The following is a 14,229-nucleotide window of genomic DNA, read 5'->3' on the forward strand; positions in this document are numbered from 1 at the left end:
CTTGGTCCCACCGTTTGCAGTCATTCAGCAGATCCTGCTCTTTTTGCTTCCTAAATAACTTTTATTTATCTATTTATTTTTAGAGATTTTTTTTTTTTGAGAGATTTTCACTGTAGGGCGCGCGGGCTCGCCAGACAGACAGAGAGAGACATAGAGACAGAAAGCGAGAAATCACCCCCCCATGGGGGATATCCATTCTGCCGCAATCCCTTCTCCTCCATTCTCCTCTCGGGATCGTGGGCATGCACGCACACGCGCCCAGCGTGAGTTTCAAGCCACCGGGTCCGGGACACGAACCGCGGTCGACTACGTGGGAGTCCAGCGACATAGCCATTACGGTAACTGCTGGTTCCCTATTTTTAGAGATTTTTGCTATAGGGTGCATGTGCTCACCAGAAAGACAGAGACAGAAAGTGAGAAATCACCCCCCCATGGGGGATATCCATTCTGCCGCAATCCCTTCTCCTCCACTTTCCTCTCAGGATCTTGAGTATGCATGCACATGTGCCCATTGTAAGTTTTAAGTCACTAGGTCTGGCACTTGAACTGCAGTTGACTATGTGGCAGTCCAGCGACATAACCATTATGCCACCGGCTGGTCCCCCTAAATAACATTTTGAAACAGCTTTACAGTAGGTACAGTTGACACACGTTAAGTAGTTTATGTTTAAAGTATACAATTTATTGAGGATTGCCATATATGAAAGAAATCCCATAATTAAGATCTTAAACATACTCATCATTCCTAAAGATTCCTCTTTCCCCTTGTGATCTCTCTCTACTTGCCTTCCCTTCCAAGCAACTACTGATCTTTTTTTTTTTCACTATAGATTTGTTTATATTTTCTAGAATCTTACATAGGTAGAATCAGACACAATGTCTTTTTTTTTTTTTAAAAAAAGAATGTGTGTGTTTGTGAGAGATAGGCAGAGTCAGAGGGGAAGAAACACTTCCTCAGTGGGGCATAGTCACACTACAGTCCCTTCTCCTGTCTTTATCATGTTGGGACTGGGACCTGCATGCATATGTAACCAGTGTGATTTTCAAGCTGCTGGGACAGGGCTTCAAACCATGTGAGATCTGGGTCCCTTAACCTCTGGACCATAGGCCAGCCTCTGATATGTACTATTTTTACTCTAGTTTCTTTTAGTCAGCATAATTATTTTGAGATTCATTAACGGTATGTGTCAATAGTTTATTATTTTTTAAGACTTTTGTCATAGGTCTCATGCACTCGCCAGAGAGTGATAGAGAGGCTGAGAGAGAGGGAATGAGAAATTATCTTTCAGGTGAATGGCCATGTGCAATCCCTTCCCCATTTTTCTCTTCAGATTTTGGGCACACACATGTACCCAGCATGTTTTTCAAGCTATTGGGTCCAGGACTCAAACCTTGAAGTTAGCCATGTGGAATACAATACCTTAACCACATCACCTGCTGGCCCAGTTTACTCCTTTTATTACAGGATAGTATGCCATTAGATACTTATTAGTTTACATGTTAATACTTACGTTATTTCCAGTTTGGGATTATTATAGGTAAAGCTACTACAAACATTTGTGTACAAGTTGTGGTATAGACACATACTTTAATTTCTTTTAATAAATACCTGGGACTAGAATGACTTGATCATAATGGCAAGGTTGTATATTTAAATAAGAAAAACCCAGACTATTTTCAAAGTGATTATATCTTCTGCATTCCCACTAGCAGTGTACAGAGTGTGACGTCTCTGCATCCTCACCAATACTTGATGTGGTTGGTCTTTAATTTAACCAGTGTAGTAGCTTTAATTTCTCTTTGGCTTTCATTTGCATTTCTCTAATGACTAATTTTCATGTGCTTCTTTCCCATTGTCTATTCTGGTAAATGTCTGTTCAAATCTTATGCTCATTGTTTAAAAAATATCCTTTTGCTTTTTTTTTTTTTTAAATTAACTTTGAGAGTTGTTTATATCCCAGATACAGCTCCTTTATCACGTTTAATTGACAAATCCTACTCTGTGGCTTGTCTTTTTATTTTAAGAATACTTTTAATTTGGATGAAATCTGATTTATCAGGTTTTTTGTTGTTGTTAAAGATTGTGCTTTTGGCATTGTGGCTAAGGAATCTTTACTTAAACCAAGGTCACAAAGGCTTTTCCTGGGTTTTCTTTCAGAAGTCTTATAACTTTATGTTTTACATTTAAATTTATAATTTCCTTTATTTGGTATGAGAATGGAGCTAAGTTCACTTTTTTTGTTTTGAGTATATGGATAGTGAATTGTTCCAGCATCATGTATTGAAAAGACTATCTCTGAATTACTTTTGCACTTTTGTTCGAAATCAACTGTGTACATGTATGGGTTTATTTCTAGACTACTCCATTTAAAAAATTGTTTGTGTATTTTTATATGAGTGTTATACTATTTTCATTATTTAACTTTAACATTGAAAGTAGGTAATGTTAATCCTTTAACTTTATTCTTTATCGAAGTTTTAGCTATTCTAAGTCCTTTGTCTTTTCATATGAACTTTAAAAAAAAATCAATTGCTAGGATTTTGATTATAATTCTGTTAAATCTGTAAAGTATAAATAATTTTGAGTCTTCTACTCATGAAAGAGACATATCTCCACTTATGTAGAATTTTTTACTTTTGTTTTTAGATTTTTTTTGGCCATAGAGTGAGTGTATGGGCTCACCAGAGAGATAAGGAAAGAGGGTAGGTGAGAAATCACCTGCTAGGGATGATGGGCATGCAGCAATTCCTTCTTCTCCATTCTCCTCTCAGGATTTTGGGTACACAGACATACACACACATGCCTGGTGTGTTTTCCAAGCTGCTGGGTCTAGGATTCTCATGGAGTTGGCCATGTGGAATCCAGCGCCATAACCACCCCTCCACCTTCTGGCCCCATTTGTGTAGGTTTTAAAAAATTTTGTTTATTGTGAATTTTGGTCATCAGTCCCTTATCTGATGCATAGTTTACAAAATATTTTCCCATTCTGAGGGCTGTCCATTCACACTAATTACGGTGTCTTTTGCCATGCAGAAACTTCTTAGTCTGATGTAATCCCACTTGTCTATTTTGGGGGTCTTATTTAAGAATTATTTCCCTAATGTCTCCCAGAGTTTCTCCAGTGTTTTCCAGGAGCAGTTTTATAGTTTGAAGTCTTAGATTTAGATCTTTGATCCACCTTGACTTGATTTTTGTCAGAGGTGAAGGGTAGGGGTTCAGATTAATCTTTCTGCAAGTAGAAATCCAGTTTTTCTAGTACCATTTGCTGAAGAGGTTTTCCTTTTCCCACTGGATTGACTGGTACTCCTTGTCAAAAATCAGTTGACTATATGTTTGGGAATTTATTTCTGGGGACTCTATTCTGTTCCATTGGTCCATGTTAGTCATATGTTTTTCAAAGATGCCCTTGTTTAAGGGCACATGCACCCTATATTGTCCATAATGTTCCCTTCTGTTGTTTCTGTACCAGTACCATGCTGTTTTGATTACCACAGCTTTGTAGTATATTTTTGGGTTAGGGAGTGAGATGCCACCACTCCACTCTTTTTATGCAGAATTGCTTTGGCAATAGGGGTGTTTTATGATTCCAGACAAGCTTTATGATTATCTTTCCTATATCTGTGAAGAGTATGTCTGGTGCTTTGATTGGCATTGCATTAAATATGTAGATTAATTTGGGTAGAATTGCCATTTTGATCATATTAATTCTTCCAATCCAGGAACATGGGATATCCTTCCACTTTTTTGTGTCATTTTCAATTTCTTCTTTTAATCTTTTCATAGTTTTCCCTGTGGAGGTCTTTAACTTCTTTGGTTAGATTTATCCCTAAGTATCTTAGACTTTCTATGGCTATGGTAAATGGAACAACTTTTTTCAGTTATATCTCAGTCTGCCTGTTGTTTGGATATAGAAATGCTATAGATTTCTTGAGATATTAATTTGTATCCTGCAACTTTACTGTATTCATGTATTACTTCCAGAAATTTTTTCATGGAAACCATTGGGTCTCCTATGTATACATGTTATCTGCAAATAGAGTTTCACCTCTTCTTTTCCTATTTGAATGCCTTTTATTTTTTTCCTCTTTTCTGATTGTGTTGGCGAGGACTTCCACTGTTCTGAAAAAAGACGATTAATACTATTAAAAGATGGGCGAATGCGTTGAAAAAAACCACTCTCTAAAGATGATATACGAATAGCTAAAAGACATATGAAAAAATGTTCAACATCCCTCATTGTAAGGGAAATGCAAATCAAAACAACAATGAGATACCACATAACCCCAGTCAGAATGACTAAGATTAAAAAAAACAACAACAACCACAAAAAACAGTAAGTGCTGGCAGGGGTGTGGTGAAAAGAGGAACTCCCTTACACTGCTGGTGGGAATGTAAATTGGTCCAGCCACTGTAGAGAACAATTTGGAGATTCCTCCAAAACCTACAAATAGAACTACCATATGATCCAGTAATCCCACTCCTTGATATCTACCCAAAGGACAGAAGAATACTTAATTGGAAAAGTGCTTGCACATTGATGTTTATTGAGGCACTGTTCACAATTGCTAAGTCATGGAAACAACCCTAATGCCCACGAACAGGTGAATGGATAGAAAAACTGTGGCACATATACTCAATGGAATACTATTCAGCCATAAAAAAAACAAGACCCTGGCTTTTGAAAGGAAGTGGATGAATATGGAAGATTTACTGCTGAGTGAAGCAAGCCAGGCTATGAAGGAGAGGTATTGTATGTCCCCACTTAATATATACCAAAGTGTCCATACTCTATGACTGAAACTAATTGACTAAAGGATATAGAAACACAGTATATAGATGTAAATACCAGATACAGTGTGTGTGAAGGAAGAGGGTCTGAGGAAGGACATTTAGAAGAAAAATAGGGAGGCAAAGCATTAATGGTGATATTATCTGTTGAAGATATTTTGTAGTTTTACCAACTATACTAGAGAGAAAGGTTCACCTGTTGAAATATCCATTTTGTAAGCCAAATAATAATGTGATTGAATGTATAAAAGAAAATGAAGAGAAAAAGAAGATAACAATAATAAATAAAATAGTTCTAAAAAGTGAAAGAAAAATTTTTTTTTGTTCAGCAGTATTTTGTAGTTCTGTTTTTTTGTTTGTTTTATTTTGTTTTACTCTTTAAGTTTATGTATTTATCTATTTAGGGAGAGAAAGATAAAAACAGAAACATGACTTCTCAGTAGGTTCTCATACCATGATCTTCTCCCCTACCTTTCCAGCGTGGAAAAAGAACCCTGATATTCCATATGGCTTCCAGCACTGTTAAGTTTTGTGTTACTGCTGTGTCAGCAGGACTGCATCTGTTTTTAAGTTTTTATTGCACGGGTCTTGCATACTTTTTGTTAGATTTACTTTGAAGTATTTCATTCTTTGCTTCAAGGTTCAATAATTTGTTGCTAGTGTATAACAATACAATTGGTTTTTATATATTGATTCTTTGTCTTAACAGCATTAACTCACTTATTGGTTCTAGTATCTTTTTTATAACTTCAGATGTTAAACACAATTATATCAGCTACAAATAGACAGTTTTAGTTTTTCCTTATTAATCTGGTCTGGATGCATTTTCTTTCTTTTACTTTATTACACTGGTCAGAAAGTGCTCATGGTGGCCATTCTTATTTGTTCCAGTCTTGGGGGAAAGCATTCATGCCTTTACCAGTTGGTGACGTGTTAGTCATATGGTTTTCAAAGATGCCCTTGTTTAAGAGTGAGCAAAGTCCCTCTGTCCCTGCTTTGCTGAATGTTTGTATCAGGAATGGTGATGGGATTCTGTTAAATGCTTTCATTTGCATGTATTGAAATGATCCTGTGGTTTTTCTTTCTTAGTTTCTTAATACGATGAATTGCATTGATGGTTTTCAAATGTTAAACCAACCTTGCATTCTCAGACTAAACCCTACTTATTTATGATATATTATAGTGGTTAGTTTGTTAAAACTTTGTTTGGAATTTTTATAATATGTTCATGATGTATCAATATTGGTCTTTTTTTTTTTTTCCCCCTGGTAATGTCTTTGTGTGGTTTTGATATTGGGTATGCTGGTCTCAAAGATCAACTTGAGAGATGTTTTCTGGACTGAATTTGCATAAAATTAATTTTTTTTCCCCTAAACATTTGGTATAATAATTCATCAGTGAAGCCATCTGGGCATATAGTTTTCTTTGTGAGAAGGTTTTTTTGTTTTTGTTTTTGTTTTTGTTTTTTGAGAGGTTTTCGCTATAGGGCGTGTGCGCTCTCCAGACAGACAGAGACATAGAGACAGAAAGCGAGGAATCACCCCCCAGGGGGGATGGTCACACCGCAATCCCTTCTCCTCCATTCTCCTCTCAGGATCTTGGGCACGCATGCACACGCGCCCGGCGTGAGTTTTAAGCCACCGGGTCCGGGATGTGAACCGCGGTCGACTACGTGGGAGTCCAGCGACATAGCCATTACACTAACTGCTGGTTCCCTGTGAGAAGGTTTTTTAACTACATATTTAGTTTCTTTGATAGAAAGAAGGTTATTTAGGTTATCCATTTCTTGAGAGAGTTTTGATAGTTAATGTTTTTTAAGGAATTTGACCATATTGTCTGAATTGTCTTTTATTGCAAAAATTGTTCATAATGTTCCCTTCTGTTGTTTCAGTATTTGTAAAATCTGTATTCATTCCACTTTTCTCACTTCTGATATTGGTAATTTATGTCTTAGGTCTCTTTATTGATAAGTACAGATAAAGGCTAACCAGATTAATTTTATTGATCTTATCAGTGTACTAATATGAAAATGCTTCAAAAGGCTTGTGGGAAAATGAAATTAAAATAAAAGATTATTTAGTACAAAATTCTTTTTTTATTAAAGACTGCCCTTGGGCCTAGCAGGTGGTTTGGTGGTTAAGGTGCCCACTCTCACATGGCTGACCATGGTTCAAGTCCCAGACTTGGTGGCTTACTTTCTCACACCTTCCCCCACCCCAGTCAAATTGAAATAAGTGAATAAATAAAATTAAATGAATAATTTTAGAAAAAGACTGCCCGTATATTTGGTTTATTGATGTTTTCTATAATATTCTTCTTTATTCTGCTTTAGGTGTTTCTACTTTGATTCCTTCTTCCCTCCCTGCCTTCTTTCCATTTGCTCTCTTTCCTTCCTTCTCCTCGTTCTCTCCCTCCTTCCCAATTTAATTTGCTCTTTTTCCAGTTTCTTAAGGTAGACTCTGATATTGATTTAAGGCCTTCATTCTTTACATAGGTGTTTCTATAAATTTTCTGCTAAATATTGCTTTACTGTTATCTTCCAAATTTCAATATGTTGTATTTTTATTTTCATTTAATTCAAATAACTTCATAATTTCCCTTTTGATTTCTTCTTTGACCTTTTTTCTATTGATTATTTAGATATGTATTTCTAATAGCTTCTAAGTATTTAGAAATTTTCCTAAGATCTTTCTGTATGACTTGAATATTTTTAGACTTATAGTGACTTACTTTATGACTCATAACATGGTTGCCCTTGCTAAATGGCTGTGTACACTTAAGAGGAATGTCTATCCTCCTGTTGTCAGGTGAAGGACTCTAAGAAAGGCAGTTAGTTCCAGTTGGCTGATGCTAGTGTTTACGTTTTCTGTATTCTTGCTGATTGTCTGTATACTAGTTCTGTCCATAACTGAAAGAGGGATGTTTAAAGTATCCATCTATAATTGTGAATTTGTCTGTTCAGTTCTCTTAGTTCTTACTGTGTATTGAAGCTCTGTTATCTGGTGGGTACATACTTGGGATTGTTGTGTCTTCTTGGTGAACCCTTTATTATGTATTGTCTTTTTTTGGTGGGGAGGGGTTTGCTATAGGGTGCGCGCGCTCGCCAGAAAGACAGAGCGAGGTGGAGACAGAAAGTGAGAAATCACCCCCCTGGGGGGGGGTATGGCCACGCTGCGATCCCTTCTCCATTTTCCTCTCGGGATCTTGGGCATGCATGCACATGCGCCCAGCATGAGTTTAAGCCACTGGGTCCAGGACTCAAACCGCAGTTGACTACATAGGAGTCCAGCGACATAGCTACTATGCCAACTGCTAGTCCCATGTATTGTCTTTTTTATGTGAACTTTTTTCCCCTTACTTTATTTGCATTTAATAACTGTACATCTTTGCCACATAGAAAATGAATCTTCCCAGCATGAATACACTGTATATTTGTTCAGTCAAAGATATTGGGGGACCAGCAGTTAGCGTAATAGCTATGTCGCTGGACTCCCACGTAGTCGACCACGATTCACATCCCGGACCCGGTGGCATAAAACGCCGGGCGCATGTGTGTGCGTGCCCAAGATCCCTAGAGGAGAATGGAGGAGAAGGGATTGCAGAGTGGCCATCTCCCCTGGGGGGGTGATTTCTCGCTTTCTGTCTCTCTGTCTCTGTCTGTCTGACGAGTGCACGCGCCCTATAGTGAAAACCTCTCCAAAAAAAAAAAAAGATACTACTGTATACATCATCATCAACAGATAATTTTCTACATTTGCGTCTGTTAAATGTTTTGCTATATTGTCTCTTTTTATCTTGGTTATTTTCTTTGCTCTGAAATCTTTGATGTTACTGTAGCCTCTTTAGCTTTCTTTTGAGTGGTGGTTTTGCTTTGCTTGGAATGTGTTTCTCTGTCCTTTTACTTTTAATTATTTGTTTACTTGAATGATTTTATTCTTGGCTAAGAGTGAATTGTCACTTGGGAAATTTTCTTCTGAGTTTTGAACCCTCTTTGGAGATACACACAAAATGCCATAGTTCACTCATAACTTCCTTCCTTGCCGTTTTTTGGTCTATTTTCCCTTTGGTCTTTCTTGCTTTCTATGAGAATTCTATCTTTCATGCTGCTATGACCACTGTCATAGATTTTCTCTAGACTGGCTCATTGGTGGTCTCTGTTTAGGTTGCTGGGGATAGCAACACAGTCCTTCTTCCTGTGGCAGTTGTTTTAGTGGAGTGAGGCAGACAGTAAACAAATACATACTTTTTTTACCAGTGATGATAAAGTGCTGTGGGGAAAAAAGCATGGAATAAGGGAATAGCAGAGTAATGGTGGGTTGGGCAAGGAGGGTGGTGCTTTAAGAGAAATGGTCCTAGGGACAGGCAGATGTCATAATGGTTACATCACTGGACTCCCACATAGTCGACTGTTGTTCGAGTCCTAGATCTAGTGACTTAAAATTCATGCCGAGCGCGTGTGCATGCCCTCCCAAAATTCCAAGAGGAGAATGGAGGAAAATGGATTGAAGTATGACCAGACCCCTGGGGGATGATTTTTTGCCTTCTATCTCTCTGGCAAACACACATGCCCTGTAGCAAAAATCTCTCTCTCTCTTCCCCCCCCCCTTTTTTTTTTGAGAGAGAGAAATGGTTCTAGAAGGCCACTCTGTAAGGAGTGACATTTGAACCGAGACATAATAGATGTGAGGAATGAGCTATAACATGTGGAACTTGGGCATATAACACTTCCTATAGAAGAAACAGAGTGTGCAGGGACCAGCAGTTGGCGTTAATGGCTATGTTGCTGGACTCCCATGTAGTCGACTGTGGTTTGAATCTCAGACCCGGTGACTTAAACTCACACCGGGCACGTGTGTGTGTGTGCCCAAGATCCCGAGAGGAGAATAGAGGAGAAGGGATGGCTGCGTGGCCATCCCCCCAGTGGGTGATTTCTTGCTTTCTGTCTTTCTGTCTCTGTCTGTCTTTCTGGCGAGCGCACACGCTCTGTAGCAAAATCCTCTCCAGAAAAAAAAAGAAGAAACAAAGAGTGCAAGGACCTTGGGTGGGACATAGAGCTATGCTTGAGAGTTCTGAGAAGAGTGGCTAGAACAAAGTAGGTAATGTTGAAAAGAACATTAAAAAGATCATCTTAACCAACTAGAACATTGCAGAAGTCTCAAATACCATGCTGAGCACTGTCCTTTAACTATATTGTGGTTCAAATCAACAGTACAAGGGAGGAGGGGTGGGCAGGGGAAAGGATGCTTCTTGTTTTGTATTATCATCCAGCAGACTACTGATGCAATTGTTGGCCTTTTGACTAATGGGCTGCAGGGTGTGCCTGTTAGCATTGGTCTTATCTGAGTAAATGAACATTGATTTTCTTACCCAAGGTTTCAGTACTTTTTTGTTCTTTGTCAGTTCTTAGGTCTACAGGTTAGTCTTTGATGAATTTCATGACTTTTTGAACCTTTTTTTCTAACTTGTGAAGTATACTCGATAGGACTCACTTTCCTCTCAGGTGTAGCAAGTCACTTGTGAGACCCTTTGGAAAATTAGAAGACTATTTAGAAGATGTTTTTACAAAGAAAATCAACTAATGGTTTAAAATTTTTGGTTATGTTGATAAGTTAGAAAATTTTTTTCTTGCACCCATAATTTTCAATTAAATCTTACTATTTCAGACAGAATTTCACAGTTACAGTCCTTCTACCTCGACCTCTCAGCTGAGAATATAGGTGTGCACCACCATGCCTGGCTCTTTTTTAAGGTCTCACTATATTGACTAGGTCAACCTTGAGCTCATGATCCTTTTGCTTCTCCTGAGTCACTGGGATTGCAGGCACTTGATTCCTAACCCAGCCTTTACCTTGGGCCAGAAACCAAATCCCATGTGGTTCTGTAGAGCTCAACCTCCTAGCAGCACACATCACCACAACTGGACCAGTTTTACTATAGTTTCTAGTAACTTCCTCTGTATGTAATGTTAAGTGCTTTTTTTGCTTCCATGAAGTTTGTTTGTATGCATATTTTCACAAGAATGTAATAAGAAAGTCCATAAAAGACAGGCATGCTGCTATGCTTCTGTTGAGCTGGTCAGCTGGTAGTTTTTGTTTTGATAAAGGCGTGTTTGTGGGTGTGTACTTCATGTATCTAGGCAGAGTAAAATGAAAACATTAACTAAAATAGTAGAATTATGTATTTCAGAATACAGGAATTCATAGCATTTTATTTTATTGCAGGTATTTTTTGGTGGATTTTTATGCACCAACAACCACGGTTCAAAGCATGATGGAACATTTGTCTCGAGACATTGATGTGATTAGACCAAATATTGTAAAGCACCCTCTGACCCAGGAAGTAAAGGAGTGTGAAGGGATTGTCCCAGTTCCACTCGAAGAAAAGTTATATTCTACAAAGAAGAAGAAGAAGTGAAAAGACTCACCAGATTCAAGCCTTATAATTAATTCTCTTACATTTGAGCAGCGTGGATGAATAGTTGATACGCTTGGCCTTTATATGAGAGCATGTTGTGGTGCCATTTGATTTTTCTGAAGTATTTTTAGCTCTTGATTGCCTTTGCTTCAAGAGGGGAGCAAACTCCCCACTGGGAACTGCTCTGCAATCTGTGGGTCCAGCAGATCACTCTCAATTTCATTTTTGTTAATGTTCTTTCTTTGTCAGTGGGGACTTCCCTCTTACAAACAGGAACACACCAGTTTGAAGAACAAAACTCAGAGAACTACCTTGGATTGCAAGCTGGTCATTCAGACTCTATAACCATGCAACAGTAAAAATCCAAGACCACTGTAGTATATGGGCAACTTGTGATCAGAGTAATAAACATGCTTTCAGAAAACCCAGGAGGTGTTCTTTTTTCCTTACCTGCCCCACGTAGTACACTACCCAAGGCATGCAGTTCCAATCTTGCTGTGAATGACTGGTGTGTGGGAGGCTGTCCCTGGTTATCTTCTGCAGTGCAGAGACTGGGAGAAGTGGGGGGCCCAGGAAGGTATCTGTGCCTGACCACTGGGCATTCCACAGGATCAGTCCCTTCCCCCATTACCTCTCATGCATCTTTAGTAGTAGGTGTGTCGAGTTCTGAGCAGTTGTTCTGGCCTGCTCCCTGCCATTCTTGGTCTTTAGCACCTACCTTCCTCCTGCCTCTCAACCCCGGGAAGTCCTCTTTGAGGAAGTAGCCTCCAGCACTGGGATAGCTTCTCTGATGGATGTGTCCCTGGAACAGTCACTCACTGCTCCTTCTCAGTCTCCTCAGGGTTAGAGAATACCAGAGACTTAATCAGCCTTTTCACTTTCCTTGAGGGTTTCCCGCACAGGTGGCCTGTCACAAACACAGATGGCAGAGGAGGAAGTCTAGTTACTAAAACTCTGTTTCTGTTGGTTTATATAGTTAGATCACTTTAAAAGCAGGAAGGAGCCGAGAAATCTGACTTTTTTTTTTTTTAATTGTTTTATTTATTTATTTATTTACTTTAAAAAAAATTTGATCGGAGAGGGACAGAGAAAGTGAGAAAGCAAGCTGCCAGGTCCAGGACTCGAACCGAGGTTGGTTATGTCGGAATCCAGTGCCCTTAACCACCATGCCACCTGCTGGTCCCATCTCTACCCTACTTTTAATTGTGACAAAATGGAAGGACAGGGAGATGTGCAGGAGATGCCCATCCCCCCAACAGCCAAGGGAGCCCCAGAGATCTGGGAGGAGCCAGTCTCGTTGCCCCTTGTCTAGAGCTTACTCCTCTGTAGAGCCACTTGTCTATGCACTAGGTCATCCATTTCATTACTTTACTTATTCTTAAGAGCCTAAGCAGCATCTAGCTTCAACTTCCTCCAAAGGCAAAAGGCTATAAAAAGTTCTTTTGAAGAGTTTAGTTAAAGAGTTAAGAACTGGAGACAGGAAATAAAAGGGATAAAGCAGATATTACATGGGAAAGCATGTTATCTCCTGCTTCATTAGGAGTTTCCTGAGAGTGCTGGCTCTTGGCCAAGGCTTGTGAGCCTAGACTCTTCTACCAGACAAATTGTGCCTTGATGTGCTTTCACTCAGGTCCTCTGGGAGGTATAGTTTTCCTTTGCCATGACATTTGTTATGCACACACTGCATGTCATGTACCATGCTGCACACATCTCTGTTAGCCTCGTTTAGTACTCTCAGCAGCCCCACAAGGGAGCATTGTTAGTTAGCCATGTTTTTTGGGCAAGGAAACTGACTCAGATTTGACCATGACCTAACATCTACTAAGTGACAGCTGGGATCTTGGACTTATGACCTTGATGCCATATGGTCTGTTCATCCTATAATAGTAAGGTGTTTATGCCCTCCCACTTGGGTGTTGGGTGGATTGCCACCACCCAGGAGTGTCCATCTTCCTGCCCTGAGTAAGACTGGGGTCATTTGTTTTCCTACACTTGCTAGTCCCTAAGAAAATGATCGACACCATTGGGTGTCAGTATTCACAGTTCTGTGGCACAGTTTTAGAAAGTGCTAGGACAAGACTGGCTAAGTAGGACAGCCATTCACTGTGCCATTTCCCCTCCTTGGAACTCCAAAATGAAGCCACTGTCCCCCTTGCGTGCCCGCCCCCCCAAACCGGCCACTTATTCATGGATAGACCCTCAGCATACCTGTGAGGAAAGAAATGATTTTACATATTTTCCTTGGAGGAGCACAGAGAGGGCTGAGGTTTTCAGATGTCCACATAAGGCAGGCGGTGTGGTCCAGATGTGAAAGTGCTTGCTCAGTGATCCCAACTGAACAGGATGTGCTTTGAAATGTATGTGGGAGCATTGGAAAATTGCAAATCATTCTTAGTCACAGTGGTCTGGGCTGTTGCCATTTGTATTAGGAGGACTCTGCAGAGATTACTGCCTCTGCAATGGCCTTGTGATGCCACCTGCCAATCCCACCCTGACTTCTCTAGAAATAGGTAAGTATGGCATTGACGTGTTACGTTTCTAGGGCAATTTGTGAGGTTCTTGTTTACCTTGAAAAATACTCCGCAGTGAAATAAGCATAGAACTTTGGTTGGAGATCTGGTCAGAGGCTCTGGCTTTGTAATGCACATGCTACCTGGCCATGGACACCTTTTTTGGCTTCCTTGACCCAGTGTCTTCATACGGAAAACATAGGTCTCAAAGTGCTCTGTCAAGTCCATAATGCCCTACACTAAATTCCACTGTCCATTTGGTTGTTGGGTTGTTCTCTCAGTGACTCAGGAACTTGGTGGTTTAGGATAGGGAGATGGGGAAGGGTTAAGAGAATTTCTCAGAGGCGTATTCTTTGCACATGTCTTTTCCTGATAAGCATAGCTGTTGTTTTCCTAACCTGACTGTGGGTTCTATGGGGCTACTCTATGTAATTCTAAATAGGACAGGCATTGTACTTAATCACAAGACAACAGCCAAGGGAGCCCCAGAGGTCAGCACAGTCATTTACTGGGTGC

General features: G+C 39.6%; 1 protein-coding gene across 1 annotated transcript in view; it reads left to right on the forward strand.

Annotated features, from left to right (window-relative positions):
• MRPS6 (mitochondrial ribosomal protein S6) overlaps positions 1–11,632 on the forward strand; it is a 96,111-nt gene extending 84,479 nt beyond the window's left edge. The window contains exon 7 of the mRNA XM_027773947.1: positions 11,011–11,632. Coding sequence (XP_027629748.1) covers positions 11,011–11,203 — 193 coding nt within the window. The 3' untranslated portion in view covers positions 11,204–11,632. The remainder of the gene's footprint in view (positions 1–11,010) is intronic.
• Positions 11,633–14,229: the final 2,597 nt, after the last annotated feature.

The sequence above is a fragment of the Tupaia chinensis genome, unplaced genomic scaffold (assembly GCF_000334495.1).
Source record: "Tupaia chinensis unplaced genomic scaffold, TupChi_1.0 Scaffold000392_1, whole genome shotgun sequence".
NCBI classification, from domain to species: domain Eukaryota; kingdom Metazoa; phylum Chordata; class Mammalia; order Scandentia; family Tupaiidae; genus Tupaia; species Tupaia belangeri.